The 23,039-nt window shown below is 37.0% G+C and overlaps 1 protein-coding gene and 1 long non-coding RNA gene across 2 annotated transcripts in view; both read left to right on the forward strand.

The window, feature by feature from the left end:
* LOC148682319 (uncharacterized) overlaps positions 1–23,039 on the forward strand; it is a 164,832-nt gene that overhangs the window by 51,574 nt on the left and 90,219 nt on the right. The gene's annotated exons all lie outside the window — the stretch shown is intronic.
* On the forward strand, positions 1,087–22,766 carry znf1137 (zinc finger protein 1137). Its single transcript, NM_001109839.3, has 4 exons — positions 1,087–1,232; positions 2,310–2,360; positions 2,452–2,601; positions 20,767–22,766. The coding sequence occupies exons 3-4, from the start codon at positions 2,517–2,519 to the stop codon at positions 21,477–21,479; spliced, it is 798 nt and encodes a 265-aa protein (NP_001103309.3). The 5' UTR covers positions 1,087–1,232; positions 2,310–2,360; positions 2,452–2,516; the 3' UTR covers positions 21,480–22,766.

Here is a 23,039-nt window from a genome sequence, read left to right on the forward strand (position 1 = left end):
AACTTGAGATGTAATTATTTTCTGATTATAAATATTTAGATGCATCACAGTATGTGATAGCTTTACTGTGTTAAAAGGAAAAGGTTTTGTCAATTGGTATCCTATATATGCTTTTGTGAATGTCTATGCATATTTGTTTGCACAAACACAAGTAATAAATAAAGGGAAAAACATATTTAATACATACCAGGTGAATAAGAGGCAAAAAAAGAAAAAAAAATTGGCACAGAAACAAGTTACATTTTAATAGTTAAAATCTAGAGACATTTTTGAAAAGAAATAATTGATCTGTTAAGAGTGTGTTGACTATTACAAAAGTCAGTAATGAGCTGCATGTGCTTTAGGAGAAATAAAGGACTCTAAACTCACATAAAGAACAAGTTCAGTGATAAATAAATAACTAAAACACTGCTAATAGTTAGCTCATGTCAATATATTGACTAAACTTAACATGAATAAAACTTCACTGTGAAATTTAGAAATTGTTTCTTTCAACGAATGATAATATATCACAGTTTAATACATCCATATATACATTTAGTATACATCTTCTATAACTATTATATAAGTGAATGTAGTTGTGTGTATTGAGAAATCGGTATGAATTGAGTCTTCAATGCTCATTTGCATCTTTAAACAAAGACTTCAGCCAAGAGACTCTGAGAAGCTTCTGCAAAAACAACACACAACTCTTGCACTACCTTTTAACCAGGCTTGGGAAAAAATAAATGGAAATGTGTTACATATCATAAGTGTATCAACATTAACTACAAAATGCAGCAGCCAAAATAAAAAAAAGCTTTCATCAAAAGTCCTATAAAACAACAGCAACAAAACAAATGACGATGGCTAAAGTCAACTTATTTTCCCAATACATCATTATTTCTCTGTAAAACTGGTTTGTAAAGCTGCTGAACTTCCCATCCTCTACAGTAATGTGTCTCGAGTCTTCACTGCTCCCCACTGCTCATTTGCATCTTTATACTGGCATTAATGGGGGCCAATTGAGTCTTATCCAATCACATTCCAGATCCAGTAGCTCAGCAGGGTTGCATCTTTATATTCTGGGTTCCTAAAAGAATCTTCATTGGCTTATTTTGCTATAAGAAAACAACTTTGGAGGACAAACTACAATTTTAGATTCCTACATTGGGATTATTACTAAAACAACATACAAAGAAAAATCCACTGATGCCTTTTCTCATCCCACTTCTTCATTGAAGACTGAAAAGGTGAGTTGCACATTCTGAATTTACACTCAAATAATATCTGAATGCTAACATTATAAAATGTAAAATCTAAACATGTGTGGATGCATTGTTCAACAGTGTATTAAATTAATCAGTCATTTTAAAATGCTTCTTTACAACTGTTTAGTTTTTTTGTTTGTTTGTTTGTTTATTTGGTTATAAATATTGTTTTTATCCTGACAAATGGACTGTAGCCCAAATAAGTTTCAACCTATTACATATATAGGTTGGAACCTGGCAGGTAATTTTGGAGAATTTGATGTTTCCCCATTCAAACATACAAAGAGGTGGTAACATCAGTGAATGCAAGTGAATGTGGGTTAAAGCTATGGATGAAGAAATGCAATCGTTTAAAGAAAATGCAACCTCTTACCAACCTACCTGAAGGCCAAGATCTAGTGGGGGTAAATGGGTTTATTCAATGAACATAAATGATGGTCTTACAAGTACAAAACAGAAAGCAGATAAAGTATAAAGTGGAAAAAAGAGGGAGAAATGTATCAATAAGTCATGATAAAGAATAAATGGGAAAAAAAGACTTTTATTGTGGCATGGTGGTGTGACGTCATAAGGCTGCGCCGCTCACACACTGTGATTCAACTGGAGAAAGGTTTGTTTTTAAAGCTTTTACACAGATGTAAACCGACTGATTAAAATTTCAGTGTGTTTGTTTAATGCTAGATGTACCTGCTGTTGACAATATTATTTTAACTGTAAAGAAGTATTATTAAGAAGTATTATTTTACTCACAGTAAGGTCTATTGTTTGAATAAGATAGGATAAACTTTATTTGTTCCCAAGAGGAAATTCTTGTCTTGTGCAAATAAGTGCTACAGCTGAGCTGTAAGCAGACAATTAAATAAATAAAACAAAGAAAATAATTAACAACATTTGTTAAAGTTTGAATACAGCAACAATAAAGTGTGTAATAAGTGTTTTAATGAAGGTTTAATTTATTAAGTAGCATAATGCCATTCTATTCAAAGTATACATCACTATATATAAGAAATGGAGTACTAGTCTTAATCGGCTCATTTGTGGCTATTGTTTCTTGCTCAGACTTACCTGATTTCTGTTTGTTAATGACTCTCATATAAAGAAACTGTTGAAGCAAGTGTTGAAGAGAAGTTATTTTGTTTCTGTTCATTGTTTTATTTATTTTAAACAGGACATTTTTTATTGTGTTGTTCATTTTAAACAGGATAAAGTGTCCAAACACAGAGAAAAACTCCTGCTGAAGCGACTGATCTCCACACTGTTATAAAGATGGCGTTTATTAAAGAGGAGAGTGAAGATGTGAAGATTGAAGAGACATTCACAGTCGAACAGGAAGATCTGCAGGAACAAACAGGTTGGTTTTCATTCTCAAACACCAACTCAGTCATTTGATCCTCATTCAGATATATTTTAATAATAATAATACTAAATTAAATTCATCTTGCAGTCCTGAGTGTGCTGCCTAGTTCTCCTAAATTCACATAAGCACTCACTGAAAAACAGGAATGAGTTTCATTTGTTACTTGTTCTCGTGTCTTTTGTCATTATTTTAATGTATTATTAGTCTCCCATTTTCTCAACCTTCTTAAGGTTATTGCTTTTCTTGTTCTCCTACTGTTGGTAAAATGTCCTTGAGCACTGGCGCTATATAAAACAAATAAAAACAATAAATTAAAAAAGTTTAACTGAGCTGACGATATTTGACCTACAGTATGCCCATAGAAGATATCTGCTATTACAGTGATTGTGTTGGCTTAGTACTTTCCATTTGCAAATGTCACATTGATCACAATTCCCCTTTTTCATCAACTTCTTTATGGGTTTAAACTTGTTTGTAGTAGTTGTTACTAGTTCTCACAGACAGTATCTACAATTACATCATCATTATTATAATAACTAATTACCAGGGCTATTCCCTATTTAATACCTGCAGGGTCTTAAAATGTCTTAAATTCAAAAACCTAAAAGTTTAGGCCTTAAAAAGTCTTAAATTTACTGAAATATTGTGTTGTAGGTCTTAAATCTTTTTAAAACAAGTCTTCATTTTCCTTTTTTCATGTTTTGCTACCTAATCTGGCCAAAACCCACACAATCACCAACAATCCATCTCAATAAAACCTTAAACTTTTCATTCAAAAAGGTCATTTTAACTCTTTATCATAATGCTTTAATTATTTTCGTGCTTCATTTGTTTAAACGTGCTCCATGTTTTTTCTGCTGAGGACATCGACCTGGACAGATTTTTGTGCATAGATTTAGTTTATTATAGTTTATATAGTTATAATATAGTTTAGTATAGTTATTATAGTTAGTAAAACATTTGTTAATTTGTTTTATATTTTAAAGGAAGTTTATTTTGGAAAAAAAAGTGTGGATCAAAGTAGAGCTCTCTTGTTTTTACACAATATTTAAGATCTTTTGCTAAGAAATATGTAAAATATTTTATTGTTATTATTATTATTGATTTATTATTGTATTATTAAATATTTTATATTATATTTTTTGATAGGACAAATAAAAATCTTTTTCATCTGGGGCATTTGAAAAATTCCTTAATCTAAAATTTCATTCATAATGGTCTTAAAAAATGTCTTAAAAAGTCTTAAATTTAACTTGGTGACACCTGTGGAAACCCTGACTTAAAGTATGTCAGAAAATGTGGATGCCCCTAATTTGAAATATGCTGAATGAAATGGACACTAAATTAATTAATTATTATAAAATATTGTATTCTAAACTATATGTTGTTGTTGCGGGACGACGTGAGACAAAACAATAAAATCATAGTGGAACAATAACGTTTAGCATTGTACTGACTACAACTGGCCAACAAACTAGTCTAAAATTACTTTTGTTGCTTAAGAAATGGAATACAGCATGCTGATGATATGCAAACATTTGAGTGTAAAGTTCATCAGAATATTGACCATATTCTTCAAGTACCAGCAGACATTGAAATTGGAATCTTTTTGCTTGAGACTTTTTTTTAAAGAATACATTTTTAGATCCTAAAAACAGTGTTGTGCTGCTGAGGTGTAGGACAATAACTGTTTTCAGGGTATAACGCAGTTTGAAAAAAGTCAAGGTTTTAAAACCGCCAATATTTTCTGCTGTACCGTTCATCTGTATATGTAAGTTTTTTTTTTTTTTTACATTTTGTTTTAAGGACAACAGTATCTCCAGCAGAAAGGATATCCAAAGATGCTGTTTCAAACTGTAAAGAAATCTGTGTTTTTGAAACAAAAGAAGACAGCAGAAGTCAAGGATTCAATTGAATGACATGCCTGACATGTTTACGGTTCCAAATTATTTAAAAAGTTTCTCAAAAGAAAATGTTTTGTGTTCAAAGAGGAAAAAGTGTCTGTTTACCCAGACATTTAAAAAATATGAGAAATGCTGTTTTGGTCATTCTAAAACACCTCAACCGTTTAAGTATTAATGTTATTATATTATTAATGACCTCCAGAGTGTCTGGAGCGTGTCAAGAGCGTCTGTTCTCCACATCTCATTGCTTCAAACGCCACCACGTGTTCATTGTGTGTCGGCATTATCCTCTGATGTGAAAGTCTTTTATTAAATAAAGAAAAGATTCATGTAGCTTCTCCTACTGCAGTAAATTCTGTTTTTACTGTTGATATTTCAACTAGTTAATCTAGTAAATCAGGAAGTGACGATTTTGTTTTCTTTGATTCATTGGATGGAAACGCTAATTTATTTGAATATTTTTTGTGATATTCCAGTTTTGCAAATAAATTTAATTTGCATTTTTGGATGGAAACATAGCTATTGCCTACATTTCAGTCACTCAAAGAACAAAGTTACGTATGAGAATGGCTTGTCCTTCTTTAATGAATAAATAGCTTAAATTCACAGACCTTCAACAGGAACATGTACTATAACTAGATTAATGGGATTATTACTTGTTCAAAAAACTATTTAGTACTGCTTACATTCTTATTATTCAAATATTTTTATTGATTTTTCAAAAGTCTACGATTTTTCCACAACAAACAAATTAAACAACAAATTAACATGGTACATTGCTACAGACATACTCATACCCCATAAAGAAAAAGGGAAAAAGAGAAAAATAAAAATAGGTAAAACAAATCAGGAAATTAGGGATAAACTCTTACTTAGGATATAATAACCCCTGAGCGTTCAGTGTAAGATAGGAAAGGCTGCCAAACCTCATAAAACTTTTTTTGTAGAGCCTCGGATGGTGTACTTAAGGTGCTCGAGTTAAAGATGTGATAACACTTCTAATATCCAATGATTGTGGGATGGCAGGTTCGTCTTTTTCCACCTGAGAAGAATCAGGTGTCTGGTCAGTAAATAAGAAAAGGCAATGATTTCGACGTGATTAGCTGACAGGTACATTTCTTCTGGCACTGTACCAAAAATTGAGATCAAAGGATTAGGATCCATATCTTTATTACATTTAGATGAAAATTATCTAAAAATATTGGTCAAAAATGATGTAATCTAGGGCATCCCTAGAACATATGACTTTGATCTGCTGGCTCCAAACCACATCTGGGGCAAGATGAATCTGACCCTGAATACATTTTTGCCAGCTTGCTCCTAGATAGGTGAAGCCTATGAAGCACCTTAAACTGAAGAAGACCATGTCTAATACATACAGAAGATGAGTGTACCAGTTCTATGGCATATTGCCAGGCTGTATCTGATATTTCTAGTCCCAGTTGGTCTTCCCAGTTTTGCTTTATACGATTTAGGGAAGTGGAGGCAGTTCTTTGGATCACTTCATATAACATGGACATTACACCTTTTTGATATGGGTTCATGTTTACCAATTCATCTATACAGCATGCTTTTGGTTGGTTCAGTGAAGGAGAGAAGTTTTTTAACGAAACCAAAGACCTGAAGGTACCTAAAAAATTAGAGTGTGGAATCTCAATGTCTGTTCTTAACTGTTGAAATGAGATAAATATGGCATCTTTTAACAGGTTCTTATCACAGTTAACTCCCTTCCTAGACCATCATTGGAACGCTGAATCTATAAGAGAGGGGGGGAACAATGGATTTAACAAAATTGGAGCAGAAATTTGGCATTGGCAATCCACTCTCTTCCTTCTTTTTTCCAAGAGTTCCTTTCTTATGCAAGGAATTTTCTTATCCTAGAGAAATGTAAAAATACAATTACCATATTTTCTGGACTATAGAGCGCACCTGTATATAAGCCACATGCGCGCTATTTAAAAAAAAAAAAAAAAGTTATACAAACCGCACCGAGCTATAAGCCGCAGATATCTATGTTGAAAAATTTGAAATTTACTGCATGTACAGAACGATTTTGTACTGAAACTGTACATGTATGTATGTACCTGAACAGATTCTTTCTGAACATTGCCTTTTAACACGGCAGCAACTTTGCTGATAAAAACAGAACATTAAAAAACGGTATTTATTCACCTTTATTTCTCTTGTGTTTGAAACCACAAGTCACTTTAATCATCTTTGCTGAAACCCATGAATTCATCTTCTTCAGTGTCGGAGTTGAACAGCCTCAGAAGCGCTTCATCACATTTGTCTCCATCAGTCTCGATCTCTGTGTTGCTTTCATCCTCTAGTAAATTTAGCTCTGAAAGTGCACCGCTCTCTTCGCGTAGCAGTCCAGCCTTTCAGATCCCAATGGTAATGGTGGATTCTTTGACAGCACTCCACGCTGTTTGGATCCACTGACAGACATCAGAAAATAATGCTTTTTGCATGCGGCCAGTTTTTGTGAAAGACTTTTTACCACTTGTCATCCAAGTCTCCCACTCAACCCAGAGTGCACCTTTTAAATGCCCAATTCACACTGATGTCAAGTGGCTGCAAATACGTTGTTGTACCTCCAGGAATCACAGCTGTAATGGAGTTTGTTTTCTTGATCGCTGCTTTCACAGAATCTTCGATGTGGGCCCTCATGCTATCCAAAACAAGCAGCGTTTTTTTCCGGTGAAAAAAATCGGCTTACCGTAGCACTTCGTTAACCATTCCTTCATTAGGCCTTCCACCATCCAACCTTTGGCGTTAACTTTGACCACTATACCTTTTGGGAGTTGTTCTTTGGGCATAGTTATGTGCTTAAAAATCACCATTGGTGTAATTTTTTGTCCGGATGCCGTGCATGCCAGAACACAGGTGAAGTGCGTTCTCTCATGGCCAGTTGTTTTCAACAACACGGATGATGCACCTGTCTTGTTAACAGTCCTGGTCAGAGGCAGATCAAACGTCAAAGGTACTTCATCCATATTATTGATGTTGTCTGGTCCGGGAGTTCTCTTTTATCTTTGTTTCAACGAATTTATGGAAGTTTTCAACTTTTTCCTGATAGTCAGGAGGGAGTTGCTAACAGAGTGGTCTGTGCTCTATTGGACAGGTACGTCTCATAAATCTGAAACACCATGACGGCCCAGCTTTGAAACCTTCAATGTTCATTTTGAAGCCGATTGTTTTGGCTTTCAGTCTGATCTGTACAGTGAACACACCTCGGCCATATGCTCTCTGTGTGTTCACCAAGTCTTCCAGGACATTTTCAAGTTCAGGCCAACTGCTTTTATGTCTTCTGAAAGCTTTTCTTGACTTTTGGCATTGCATGAGCTCTTCCCGCTGCCGCCTCCAACGCCTCACCATAGATTCGTTGACGCTAAGCTTGCGTGCAGCAGCGCAGTTTCCTTCCTGGGTAGCAAGCCCGATGGCCTTCAACTTAACTTGCATCATATGAACTTCTTTGTGTGGTTTCCATGATGAAGGGGCAAGGATTTGAATATAGTTTCCAGTTAGTAATTTGTCATGCGTGTTCTATCTGCTAAAGAAAAAGTAGCGCAGTCTATTTTTCTTTGCATTGATTTTTCGTCTATCTTTTTTTTTATTCTACCAGTAATTCCGATCAGAGCGTCCCTAGCGGTGGAAGAAAAATCCACAGAATAGCAGCTTCTTTATATAAGCCTCATGGTCAAAACCTAGGGAAAAAGTAGAATCTTATAGTCCAGAAAATATGTTAATCAACTTCTTGAAAAATGACTTGACAAAAAAACAAAACAGGCACAGTCTAAAAATAGAAACAGAAATTTTGGTAGTATTGCCACTTTAATGGAATTGATCTTCCCATCCAAAGATAAAGTAAGGATTGACCACCATGCCATGTCTCATTTGGCTTTGTCTAATGTTGTTTTAAAATTATTATTGAACAAATCCTTATATTTGCGTGTCACACTCACACCCAGATATACAAATTTATCAGGACTTGCTGAAAATGGAAAGGATTGGAAGGACATTTGCTGTGCTCTATCATTGATAGGGAAAAGGAGACACTTGGCTAGATTGACTATGTATCCAGAAACATTTGCCAGTTCTGAAATTATTGTAAGAGCTTTTGAAATACATGTATCTGGATTTGACATAAAAAGAAGATCATCAGCATATAGCAGGAACTTATGTTCTTGTCCCTCTCTGAAAACTCTTTGCAAGCTATCTGAGTTCTTTACGATTGCAAGAGGTTAAAGGGCAATGTCAAAAAGCAGAGGGGACAGAGGGTAGCCCTGTCTCGTTCCCCTAGAGCAGGCATGTCCAAACTCAGTCATGGAGGTCCGGTGTCCTGCAAAGTTTAGTTCCGACGCCAATCAGACACACCTTGGCTTGACAAACAAGCTCTGACTAGGTTTTCTAGAAACACCCCGGGATCTTATAATCACAGCAGATTAAGTTGATCGGACGATAAGATTCACATTTAAATAAATCATTTTACCTTTTAAGAAGTACTGTTATAGCAGCCGATGTCATAAAGAGGATGAGTGATTCCGAGACAAGAGCTTCAGCAAATACCTTGCACAACAGGGGTGTAAGCGTGACAGTAAACTTCTTATAAAGCTCAGCTGGGAAGCCACCAGGGCCAGATTGAGTTTTCAATTTTCTGGTGTTCATTTTTTGGATTGCATTTTCAATTTCAAGTTATTTTCCTTCTGATGCCAACTGATCTGAATCACAGATGGTAATTCCAAAAAATTAAAGTAAAAACCCTCATTACTTTCAGTTTTGTTTACCTCAGAGCTGCACCTATAAAACCAACTGCTGAGGATCATTTCAGTTGGTAACACAATAACCTGCCAGCTAGTTCATAACGCCTTTTCACTTGTCAAGGAGTCATATTCCACTTGCAGAAGAAGTTTATGGAGCTATTCAGAAGGTGATGTTGAGTGTAGCTGATCCATTGTATTTTATTCATAATCTCTGTAAGCCGTTTTGACATTGTTTTATTTGCACTACGTTGATCTGAAATAATCTGTCCTCTTATATATGCTTTCAGAGTATCCAATAGGATGCTTTAACTTATCTCTGGGGATTCGTTTGTCTCAAAGTAGAAATCTATTTGAGCATCAATAAATTTTACAAAATCGTCATCTGCCAATCGTCTTGAGTTAAACCGCCATGTACATTGGGGGATTACATTGCCTGGAAAACATAGTTTTAGTGAGACTGGACAATGGTCCAAAATAACAATACCACCATACACTGCAAATTTTAGATAGTAGATTTAACTACTTTAGAGTTCAAATTAACACTCCTTCAGAGTTTATATGGGAACCACTATAAGTGTTAAAAATAACACTTTTGAAAGTGTTAACATTGTCAACACCAAGAGAGTGTTAATTAGCAAACTCTTATTGTGTAAAATTTCTGTTGCATTTCCGAAAAAATACCAGCAGCTGTGGTTGCCAGAATCTTTCTGTGAAAAACATGGAAGTTTTATATAACTGTATAAATTTACAAAAAATTAACCATATTTCATGAACTAATACAATGTTCAGTTTACAAAATCATAGCTTAATGCAAAAAAATGTAAAGTCTTTAGATGCAATAATGTTTTCATGTGTGATTGCAATTAGCAAACAGATTTTGACTGCATTAGTAACTACACAATTACCTTTAAACAAAAGACGCACAGCATAACATCTAATACTCTCAGTTCATCTTGGACTTGAACAGAGATGCTATTATCCTCCACAATGGTGACACAAAAACCGTTTTGCTGTTTTTCTTTCTTTTTTTTCATTTTTAGATTTTACGGAAAAACACCAGCAGCTGTGGTTGCCAGTAATCTGCTGTTTTTAACATTCATAGATTCAGTTTACAGAATATTTCTGTTAAAAGCACATTCAACAGTCTGTATTTTTTAAATCAAACTCACATTGCAAATTTTAGATTTGGTAGATTTAACTACCTTAGAGTTAAAATTAACACTCCCTCAGTGTTTATATGGGAACCACTATAAGTGTTAAAATAACATTTTTGAAAGTGTTAAAATTTTTAACACCCAGAGTGTTAATTAGCAAACTCTTATTGTGTAAAATATCTGTTAAATGTATGTCAAAATACTGGCAGCAGTGGTTGCCAGTAATCTGCTGTTTTCAACATTTTACATTCGTAAATTCAGTTTCCAGAATATTTCCCATAGTCTGTATTTTTCATTCGAACACACTTAAGCCCTAAATCCAGAGCAAAATCCTAACTAGTGTCCTCCCTACAGAGGGCTGAACACTCAGACAGTGATGAAGTTAATGAGACAATTAAGTGTCTAATTAAAGGATTTGAAAAGGTTTGAGAATTGTTGATGAACAACTGTTAACAAGCAGAATCACTGAAGGAAAGAAAAACACAAGCCAAAACCAAAGATGAAATCAACTGAGAAAAAAAAAAACTCTAAATAAAATAATAATCAATAAAAATAAAACAAGTTACACAATAAAAATTTTTATTTTTCAACATCTTTAAAAAAAACTCATCACATTAAACAACTTATCATGGAGCTTCACCTATTACTGACCTTTGACTTGATTTCTGTCATGTGAACAAAAGCTCTTAATGAAATTTCTGTTGTTCATTTGAAGTCACCATGATGGAGGACAGAGTCTGCTTTAGTCAAGCTCTTCAACTTCTTGCTATAAATGTCTTTTATTTTGGCTGCTACAGTAAGTGTTAATCACACTATTGATACATATAGCATTGAAAGCCAAAAGAAAATTAATGTGTCAGTCTGAAGAGGTTATTTATGATATCATAGCCATCCTTTCCTGCTTGTTTTTTTTTTTTTAATTCAGTATCATGTTAGTTATGTTCGAGAAATAAATAATATACATAAATGAAACAACTGAAGCTCCAATAATTAATGGCTTTATAACAGGTTTAAAACCACTGTCTACAAGGAGAATGTTTGATCTATGGCAGAACTTAAAAACACCCAGACATCAACAATTAGTCTTTGAATCTCAATGATGGTGACAAACAAAAAAATAAAAATCAATTTAAAAAAAACACTCTACTGAAATATCACCTCCCAAAAACAACACAAAATACAGGAAAAGAAAGAGATTGTAAGAACATAAAGCTGCATAATTTATTCATGCTGCAATGCATGCTGGGAGCTTTGTACTATGCTGGCAGCCAGCATGCATTGCGGCATGAACTATGCAGCTTTTTTTTTTTTTTAGCAACCACAGTTGAGGTTCATATACTGATTCTTGATGCCTGTGTGTCATAAAGAGCTAGCTGGAGCTTGAATGTTTAGTGCATGAATCTTTAATTATTAATTGCATCCTAATTACTTGTTGAATCTTCTATGAAGAGCAGCAAACTGCCAGCAGTATTGTCCCATGCAGATTTAATACAACTATATTTGCATAATTTTATGAATCAACTTAAACACCTGAAATTATATCTATAACAATTAAGCATAAACAGTATAGTTTCTCTTGACCTTGCTTGTTATAACTGATGTGTTTAAGAAACACAGCTATAACAGTCAGAGAAACAATAGGATATAAGAGTAAAGCTTCAAGAGCTCAAATAAGCAGCCTCTGATCTCTATGATGGTGAGGTCAAATGAAATATTTTTAATAAAAAAAATATTCTTACAGAAATGAAGTCAAACTGTAATCAGTGAAGCTGCTTGTAAGATTTCCCCTATATTAGGCACCAGATTCAGCAAAGTTCAGCAGGTCGACCCGGAGACATGAGAAGAGACCAAACTGTAGTTAGAATGGTTTATTCTGCAAGCCTGACAACACAGGATGGACAGGGATATTTATACACAGGGGCTGATAGCAGAAAGGCACTCCAAATATGGGCTAGTCATACAGCATTTTGTCTTAACATGAATAAGCATATTTCATATCTGAGCATAGTGGAATTTTCCAGCGTGGGTGAAGCTGCGAAATGAAACCAGACCATGGTCTCATATTTCTAACACCTGCAAGACTGAAACCAGACCATGGCCTCATATTTCTGACACACAAATACATATACACACAAAACCACAAGCACTTCTGCACGTAGCTGCAAACACACTAAAAAGAGGACAAAATGTTCTCTCAGTCCCCTCTTTTAGGCCGAAGGCCTAATGCATTAGTTTATAATTTTGGCCCATCATACTATCCATGGTAGCATAAACACGATTCATCAAACATTGCAAGAGAAAAGGACCACAACAACAAATAAGAAGGAAAATAATACATACAGGAATTATCATAGTAAGGAAAGGAGTTACCCAGCCGAACAGACCCATCATCCAACCCCAAGTTGTGTCGGGAACATAATCTGAAGTCATAGCAGTTTTTAACCCTTGGAGAGTAGACATAGCAGTACTCATTTACATACCCCCCCTGGGATGCTGTTAAGAGATCTAGAGCCATTCTATTTTGCAAAACCATGGTACGTAAGTTTCCAAGTTCCTTATTCTGGGCTTCATTAATTATTTTTGAGGCATTCAGGAATAGGCCCATGCGATAGTCCAGGGTCTCGATTCTTAGTAGAGCTTTTCCCACACCTATTTGTGGAAATAGAGCCAATACCATTTTGTTACCAGTGGTCCATACTTTAAAATCCTCGGGCACGTCAGTACCCCATACAGAGTCATGGGGCTTCATTTCAGGGACACTGCGTTTAACTCTTCGCTGCGCTGACAGGACCTGGGCTGTCACAATAAAAGTGTGATCAGTCACATGCACAGGGGCACACTGCCCCGTCCAGTTGGCCGGTAATGACATGTAGGCGTTTTTTCCACACAATCACCACCCACCCTGGACCACATAAGTGCCATTTGAGGGTCCTGAGATGTCGACTGGGGCCCCCTCTCCCGAGGAGGCAATTTGTTGACAGTTAACAGTGCTTCCCATGAAATGAGAGCCCATGGTCTGGTTATAACACACAGGGTGTGTAATAGAGTGGTTAATAAAAACCTTGTGGCTAATAGGTGAGGGTTTAGCATGGCCAAATTTTACCCAAAATAGAGCATCACATGTACCATTTCTAATGCCAATCCGGTATGGATCGTAGTCATCGACAATTATATATGGATTCTGGTACCCAGATCCTGCAAAACTGGCAGAACATTTAGCAGCTGTTTTATTCATGGGTTTGGCATAAAGAGGGGTTTGTTTGGCTGAATGAGGCATAACAGAACATACATAACAACCAGATACATTATATGACCTAGCTAAAACTCATTTACATATTGATACCACATATTATTTCAATTGGATTGTCAGCCCCATCCTCTGCCCATCCAAATTCATGATCATGTGTCCAGCGTTTCAGCCTGGCTGCATTAGCTTGAGCAACAAGAAAGAGAAACAGTCCCAATGTCCATAGCCACTTCATGCTTATCCTTCTAGTAGTTATGCTGCGTGGAGGTGCTAGCTGATGTGGGGGCCCCCAAAGTATCTGTAAAACAAAGAGAGTCTGCAGACAGATTATCATAGTACAAAACTTATACATTTTTATTATTCAATAGGTGCTCGTTTTATCCTGGTTGCATGGATCCACTGTGGAGAAGAGGAGGTTAAAACGGTGGTTCTGGTTACAGCCACGACATCCGTCGGGGGGCCATATTTGGGGTCCCCCAGTTCTGTGCTCATTTTATTGAGCTGTCTAATCATTACTCTGTCACCGGCCTTAAAGGGGTGTGTTGGGTCTACCGGCATCGGGGCTGAACCAGAATGTATGTTAGTCCAGTATGCATGCAATGTTGTTAGTAACTGTTGTGCACATTCACTCATATGAATATCTAAAGAACCGTCACCCAGTGTGGTACCCCTTTGCCTCCATGGTGAGGGAAAGGGTCGTCCCATCACAGTCTCATAAGGAGAGAGACCGTGAAGACTTTTGTGAGGAAACATCCTCATGTCTGCTAAAACGACAGGTAGCAAGGCGAGCCAATTTGAATGCCCTGCATGTTGCATAGCCTTTCTTAATTTGTCCTTAATAGTCCTCTTAGTTCGTTCTACTATACCAGATGATTGTGGATGACAGGGAATATGTAGCTGCCAATTAATTTGGAGTTCTTTAGCTAGATTTTGTATTACTTTCGCAGTAAATGAGGTTCCCTTATCTGAGTCTATGGCACATGGTATACCGTATCTTGTAATGATTTCTCTTGTCAAACATCTGACAACTATATTAGCATCTTCTTTACTGCATGGGAAGGCTTCAACCCATTTTGAAAATTTGTCCACAAAAACCAGTAGATATTTATTAGGACCCCTCTTTGGCAGATGTGTGAAATCTACCTGCCATTCCTGAAAAGGTGTTTCAGGAAGGGGCAATTGTTGATGTTTAGCTTGAGGTTTAGTGATATTATTTTGAGCACATATCAGACATCTATCTAGCGTGTTATTGACATGGTGCTGTAAATTATTGATGCATAAAAAGGAACTCATTGTGTCTATTAACTCATTGTGTCTATTAACTCATTGTGTCTATTAACTCATTGTGTCTATTACCCCTCTTCGGCCGCGGTGTGTAACACCGTGAAACTCGCGGACGAGAAAAGGTGCACAGGATGATGGCAGGCATAAACGGCCCTTGCCATCTAGCATTATTCCATTAGGATCAGTCGTGGCGTCACATTCAGACCAGTAAGTATGGTACTAAGTATTTAGTAAGCTGCTGTTTTAGATGTGTCAGGAGCTCCTCCTGATCATCTTTCCACGCGAGGCGTGTTTTTATACGAGTACGTGTCTTTTTATCATCTGTTTCTTCCTTAACAGTTTCTGTTTGTACTATATCAAGCTTGCGAACAAGAGCAGGTATTTTTGTTGTTATTTCTTCATTGTCATAGGACGAACCCATTTTGGTTTAAAGGATAAATCGATAATCTGCCCCAATTAGTTGGCAGTGACGCGAGCTGCGCAACAGCATGTCTACAAATTGCAGTGGTTTGTCCACTTCGGGCAGAAGAGATATGAGATCTTTAAGAACAGAGGGTGAAGGGGGAATTATTTCTATCCCTCTTGGTTTAGCAACCCACACCGCAGCCACATTAGAGGCTGAGGCAGTGCCCTCCATGCTGTCGGAGGGGTCTGGTTTAGTTTTAATCATTTCTGTCAGAGACGGATAAATAGAAGCATGAAATAGATTGCGGAGGCCCCGTATAAGGGGGCGGTGACGTCATGGTGGTTTTAGCAGCTGCAAGAGAGCCTCTCTTATCTGCCGTAAGGGCAGTATTACTTCTGCTTTTAGGTTTGGGGACAGATTTCAAAACAGTTTTGGGTGTAAAAATGCCCTTTTTATTTCTCCATATAGAGCTCATTGTATACCATGTGTCATATCCATTCATCATATACTGATCATCCCATTCTGGATCCCCATATCAATTTGTAAGCTAACTGAAGGAAACCTGGGTCAAATGTTCCTTCCCTAGGAAAGTCTCTCCATTTGAGATTGTCCCTCTGTCCACCCAGCTAAATTGGACAGCCAGGGTTCAGTGTAAAATTCCCAGCCACATCTATCCATCCACTCTTTTGGACTCTCACTGGGTTCTGGTTTTGGATATCCTTGTCCCATATTGCTGAAGCTGGTGCGTAATACTTATTTACTAAAATTTATTAAATCCCCTGATTTGTGGAACCCAAATTTAATCGGGTACAACAACACAAATCCTTCTGTGCAATTTACTGTTTGAAGTAAACTTGACAGGCTAGCAAGTGTCAAATTAATAAATTTTCCTGATTTGTGGAACCCAAATTTAATTGAGTACGACGACACAAATCCTTCTGTGCAATTTACTGTTGAAAGTAAACTTGACAGGATGTTCTGTGCTCTAGAGCACAGACCTCTCTTACCTAATTTTAACTAAAATCTTACGATTTCCTGAGATACACCGGAGCAGGCAGTGTGAATAAAAAATTCTCTTACCTGGTCAGATGTATCCCGGACGAGCCCCCAGATCTGTAAGATTTCCCCTATATTAGGCACCAGATTCAGCAAAGTTCAGCAGGTCGACCCGGAGACATGAGAAGAGACCAAACTGTAGTTAGAATGGTTTATTCTGCAAGCCTGACAACACAGGATGGACAGGGATATTTATACACAGGGGCTGATAGCAGAAAGGCACTCCAAATATGGGCTAGTCATACAGCATTTTGTCTTAACATGAATAAGCATATTTCATATCTGAGCATAGTGGAATTTTCCAGCGTGGGTGAAGCTGCGAAATGAAACCAGACCATGGTCTCATATTTCTAACACCTGCAAGACTGAAACCAGACCATGGCCTCATATTTCTGACACACAAATACATATACACACAAAACCACAAGCACTTCTGCACGTAGCTGCAAACACACTAAAAAGAGGACAAAATGTTCTCTCACTGCTTATGCTATTATTTAATGGAGTCGTTTAATCCTCTGTTTTAATTCAGTTGGTTTGGTGTGAGGCTGTGTCTGTAGTTTTATTTCTTCCTTCAATTTCTTATTCCTTCAGTGATTGTGCTTGTTAATAGCAGGTGTTCAACAGCAGGTGTCTGAATTCACTTATTTGTGGTCATTCACTCTGTCTAGTGGACTAAACTAATTGACCAATTTAAGGGCCAGGTGAATGAGGGTGTGGCAAGAATTTAGACACTCTGAATAGTTTCTCAAATACAAGGGTTTTCTACAAAGGTAGATACATGTTACTCTGTATGACAAAGAGTCAAATCAGCTTCTAACGCCGAGAGGGTTATTTTACCTTTATCTAACTCTAGAATTTTAACACTTTACTCTGAATTACCACAACACTTGAAATTTAACACCAATGAATTTGCTGTGTACTCTACTTCTGACATTAAAGGGTCACGAAACAACAAAACACATTTTTTGAGTTGTTGACAGTCGTATATGTGTCCCACACTGCTAAAAACACTATTAGGACACACATATTTCACTAAAAAGTGAAAATTGGTTGTTTTTGCGTTATTTTGAGCAAATTCGTACTTCCGGTTTAAAATGAATTTTTGAAGCTGCCTCACGGCCATGAGATCTTAGCATGTATTCCAGCGTGCAGACTGAACATCTACCTGGAAGTACCTTATGACGTCTCTGAGTGTGCTGCATTCATTCATGAGTAAGACTTGGTTGAAACCAATCAACGCGCTCTATTGTGTATGCGGTGCAACCTCATTAATGTGCATGATATCTTCGAAGACTGTTTGTACCTGTACAGTGTTCAGACGGCAGAGAGACGCCACGTTGTGTTGCCAAGTGGGAGAACAAGAAATATTTGGAGATTCGGGTCGTCAGTGTTGCGTTTTATAATTTGCTGCAGTGAAGGTTTTGTTTTTATTTTCCCTCTATGATAGCGTAGCTGGACTCACGTGTGGATTATGCTGCACGCAACGCGTGACAGAAACGTGTGTCTAAGGAACATTTTTTACCCGAGAGCTTTTCTCATCTGAAAATGGTGAAATCCAGATTTGCTGCTCGTCTCCTTTAATAAAAGACAGAGCTCCAGTATGTGTTAAGTGAGCGACCAGTGGTTTTTGTTTGTTTATTCAGAGGCAATGTTAGTTCGTCAGCAGTACTCTTTCAGTGTTTAAAGACAGACCTTAGTCAAATGGTTTCTAAGTTAATAAAGTTTACCGTACGATAAATGATGCTGCTCTCCCGAGTGTAAACATGATAGCACCACAATTAAACTTACACCCACATTTTGTGACAGGAATAACATACATGGCTTTCTGACACTACCTACCAAGTGCATCTAAGTTACAGAGAAATGTGAAGGATTTTTTTTTTTTGCAACATACATTGCATGAAAGATACACGCTTCCAGCAATTCCTCGAATCAAATATCTCGTTTGTCACCGGGCACGAATGAAATTCCTGAATGAAAGAGCCAAACTGCAATTAAAATCCACCATTTAATAATTTGGCAAATAATTCGATTACTGATGTCCATGTAAACACAGTCACTGACTTTCTCCTCTGCGTCTGTGTGTTTGTTTTGCCTCTGTGAAAATCAGCACGTGCCCAAAACTGACACTCCCTTTTTTATGCTAATTTTTACGGACCTTCCCCTCCTCTGACTCTCCCCCTACACGCACAGGCTATCCTGATTAGCTATGAGTTTTGATTGATTTATTTAGGTGTATTTATGTGAGAGTGAAGTCTGACAACAATAAATATTCTCATCAGGAATAAAACCACCTGTTTTTACACCTGTGCTGACTCTGCCGAGCTGTAGCTATAAAGTTAGGTCTGCTACTGTTATTTTATACTGGGAAGGCTACCTCATTTATTTAATTATAACAATAATTTGCTAATAGTTCCTATGCAATGTTTTTATGGGTTGCTGAGAATACATTTCAGGTGGTCAATACATTGCATGTCAGTTTCGAAAATAAAAGTAGATGCTGGAAAAAGTGCCTAAAAGTCTTTGATTTTCATTAGGCTGTGTCTGTATGAACCCTGTATGAAATCAGTGTAAAATTTTCAATCTTGAGGTGATGGTAAATTTAGTGATGTTCAATTGTCAGCTCCCTTTGTCGTCAGGTTGTGTGATGTATGTTGCTGAACTGTATTCAAATGTTATAAATATAAAAAAAACACATTTCGAAATATAACTGCAGTATGTCAATTTAGTTTATTTGTGTGTGCTGTGCTCATAGACTTTAGAAAGCGCTCATTTGTTTGATTTCTCTTCGAGAAGCTAAGCAAGCCTCAAAAATTTAAGGTCCTTGTACCCTCTCTGAGTCACTGGGGCCCTAGCTGCAATAAACCGGCTTTGGGGGGGCCCAGCTTGCAAAAGGTTGAGAACCCCTGCTTTTTGCAGATGCTGACAGGCATGTCTCATGTCTGCAAGGCAAAAATTCAGCTGTTTGTTCAGCTGTTACGCAATAACTTTTTTTTCTGGTGTGTTTACCAGTCAGGCACAGAATATACAAGTATTCCCTGTCTGCTTTACACATTTTAGAAAACATTTTGTTGTAATTGTGAATAAATAGGAATAAAAATAGGCCATTTACAGCTTTTAAATCTGTGTCTGATCAATATGACCAAAATGACTTTTATGATCAATTATTTAAGAAACTCTGAAAACAGGATTGACACAGTTTAAATTTACTTTAAATTCTATGTTAAGTGGCTTTGACACAATTTACATTGTAAAAGCACTAGATAAATAAGGATGACTTAAAGGGCACCTATGGTAAAAAATCTACTTTTCAAGCTGTTTGGACAGATCTGTGTGTTGGAATAGTGTATCGACCGTCATACTGGGGTGATATGAACACACCCAGTCCTTTTTTTTCAATTTAACTACAAAAAAAGGGTCGGCCAATTAGAGTTGTTTTCAAATCCATCGCACCATTACGTAGGTGTGCGATCCCCCCGCCCACCGAATTGATTGACAGCTGCGCGCATTAACATGTTCCGGTAGTCGCGTGTATATGTCAACAAGACCAGGCAGACATACGCAGAGCAACCGGGAATAAAAGGTCTGTTCTGTTCGCTAGGATCAGCAATCATCATTAAATGTGATTAAGAGTAATTTTCACATGTTTAAAGTGTTTTAAAACAGAGTATGTGTGTAATTAATTACAGCGTTTTACTTCAGCTTTACTTCATCAGCACAGCCGCGTGTCAGAACAATTATAAAAGAAGACGCTTCAATCCCGGTTTGTGGAAGTTAAATCAGGTTTACTTTGTACATTAGCTTAACAGATATCCACACAGTACTTGAGGTTAGCCTTAACTAAGCTAAGTGCGCTCTGTCTGTCTGCCTGCGTGTGTATCTGTGTGTGTGTGTGTGTGTGTGTGTGTGTGTGTGTGTGTGTGTGTGTGCACGCGTTAACTTTTTGTAACGATATTGTGTGTGACTCATCAAGGCAACTTCACTATACTGATTAGTAAAGATTAGTTCTTACTGTAGTTTCTCACAAACGCTATGTGAGACCTTCTTCCTTTAAGTCTGTCTGTTGTCTGACGCAGCTGAGGGAGGAGGCATGTAGAAACAGTGGGCGGGCAGAACTTGGCTTAAAGGCACAGTACGACAAAACCACCCCCTGCTGGAAATCAGTATAAAACAGCATCTTGTAAAAGGTATAATGAAAAATCTGATGGGTATTTTGATCTGAAACTTTATATACAAATTCTAGAGACGCAAAAGACTTATATTAAATCTGAAAAAAGGGGTAACCTTGGTGCCCTTTAAGACTTAATGAAAACTAATGTTTTATTTTTTTTTATTATTTTAGAAATAATTGAAGAGAACGAGAGGAGTATAGAGGAGGAACATCATGTCAAAATTGAGGAAAAAACTTTTTTACAGACTGATGGTATTTTGAAAAGGAGAGACAAGAATCGTTTCACCTGCACTCAGTGTGGAAAGAGTTTTGGAAGAAAAGACATTCTTAAGATTCACATGATGATCCACACTGGAGAGAAACCATTCACATGCACCCAGTGTGGGAAGAGTTTCAGCTTATTGTGGTCCCGTAATCTACACATGAGGATCCACTCTGGAGAGAAACCATTCACATGCACCCAGTGTGGGAAGAGTTTCAGCTTATCGTGGTCCCGTAATCTACACATGAGGATCCACTCTGGAGAGAAACCATTCACATGCACTCAGTGTTGGAAGAGTTTCAGCAGCTCATCACACTTTAATTACCACATGAGGGTCCACACTGGAGAGAAACCATTCACATGCACTCAGTGTGGGAAGAGTTTCAGCTGCTCATCATCCCTTAATCAACACATGAGGATCCACACTGGAGAGAAACCATTCACATGCACTCAGTGTGGGAAGAGTTTCAGCCAATCATCACACCTTAATCACCACATGAGGATCCACACTGGAGAGAAACCATTCACATGCACTCAGTGTGGGAAGAGTTTCAGCCGCTCATCATACCTTAATCAACACATGAGGATCCACACTGGAAAAAAAACATTCACATGCACTTAAGCCGCAGTCATACTGGACTTTTCTACCCATACACTTCCTTGCGTGTATTCCAGCATGTAGACTGTCTGTCTGTACCTGGGAGTATTTCATGTTGTCTCTGAGTGTACTACATTCATTCATGAGAAAGACTTTTTTCAAACCAATCAGTGCGCTCTATTGTGTATTTGGGGCAACTTCATTAATATGTATGATAGCTTTAAAGACTGTTTTACCTGAAACAGTGTTCAGACGACAGAGAGACGACTAGTTGGGTTGCCAAAACAAGTGGGAGAAGAGGAATTGTTTAAAGTCAGTACGTTAATATCAATACAATATTATGGACTGAAGGATCTGCTGTAAATGCTGGTCTCTTGAGTGTAAACATGTAAACGCGTTTTTTGACAGGATAGTCTACACGAGCACATGGCTTTCTGACATACTGAGTGCATCTCAGTTACCGAGAAATGCAGTTTTTTTTCCTCTTATACAATGTGCGGTATCAAACATTCCACTGTCATTAAACAGTCAGTTACTGATGTCCCTGTAAACAGTCACTGTCTTTCTCCCCTGCGTCTGTGTGTTTGTTGTGCCTCTGTGAAAATTTTGTAGAAATGTGTTGCGCTCCTTGCGTTTACTGTAAACACAATGATGGCAACTGAGAGAAGAACAGTTTCATAAACATCTGGCAAACAGCATCTCTGCTGCTTAAAATCTTTTTGCAAGTGATTGTACAGGTGTGGATACATCTGTACTCTACTCTTCAGTGTATTCATGTAGCTAGTGTTGTTTTCGATGATGTTCTTTGTCTGACTCCCTGAATGAGAAAAAAAAAATCATCTATTTATTAGTAAAGTTTCTTTACTTTTAGATTCAAAATTCTTTCTAGTTTACTACATTTACTGTTTTGAGTAGAATACAAACTTGATGAATATTTTATGATTTAGGCAGAGCGACAAGTATTTAGTTTTACAATATTAATACACTGTGATAATCCCAAGACTCCAGATTGGAATATGTGGTAAATCCTGATTGGATTCCTGCATTACTCATCAATGGGTATATAAAAGTTGTTGTGCTAGCTACCCCTGGACGCTGTGGCTACTCAGGAGTCCACATGTCAAGACCTGCCATCTCATTGACTCTTTAACTTTATGGTTTTGTTTTGCATTACTTATATTATGTAGTTAAAGTGTTGTTGTGATTATATCCTAAGTTCTTTATCTTCATTATTATGCCTAGACATTTGTTGGTTGCTTTGATTGATTGTTCTGAGTTACATTTTATAATAAATCATTTGCATTCAGGCTATTTTGTTGTCTCATCTCACTTTTATGGTGCAACTCAAACAAGCAGGTCATAACATTTTGCAAAATGTGTCCGGTTGTTACCGAGATCTTGTCCTTTTAGTCATAACCATAGATGTGAGTAGGAACCTAGATTGAGTGGTAAATTTAGAACATTGCCTTTCATCTCAGCTACTTCACCACAACAGACAATCACATCAAATGCATTACTGCTGCTGCTGCACTGATCCATCTTTAAATCTCACATTCCATTTTTCATGAAAAAAAACAAACAAAA

The sequence above is a fragment of the Danio rerio genome, chromosome 4 (assembly GCF_052040795.2).
Source record: "Danio rerio strain M-AB ecotype USA chromosome 4, GRCz13ab, whole genome shotgun sequence".
Lineage (NCBI taxonomy): Eukaryota > Metazoa > Chordata > Actinopteri > Cypriniformes > Danionidae > Danio > Danio rerio.

Coding starts and splice junctions, on each gene's coding strand:
- znf1137 (NM_001109839.3), top strand. CDS start 2,517: ATGGCGTTTATTAAAGAGGAGAGTGAAGATGTGAAGATTGAAGAGACA. Junction 2,602..20,766: donor AGATCTGCAGGAACAAACAG/GTTGGTTTTCAT, acceptor TTATTATTTTAG/AAATAATTGAAGAGAACGAG.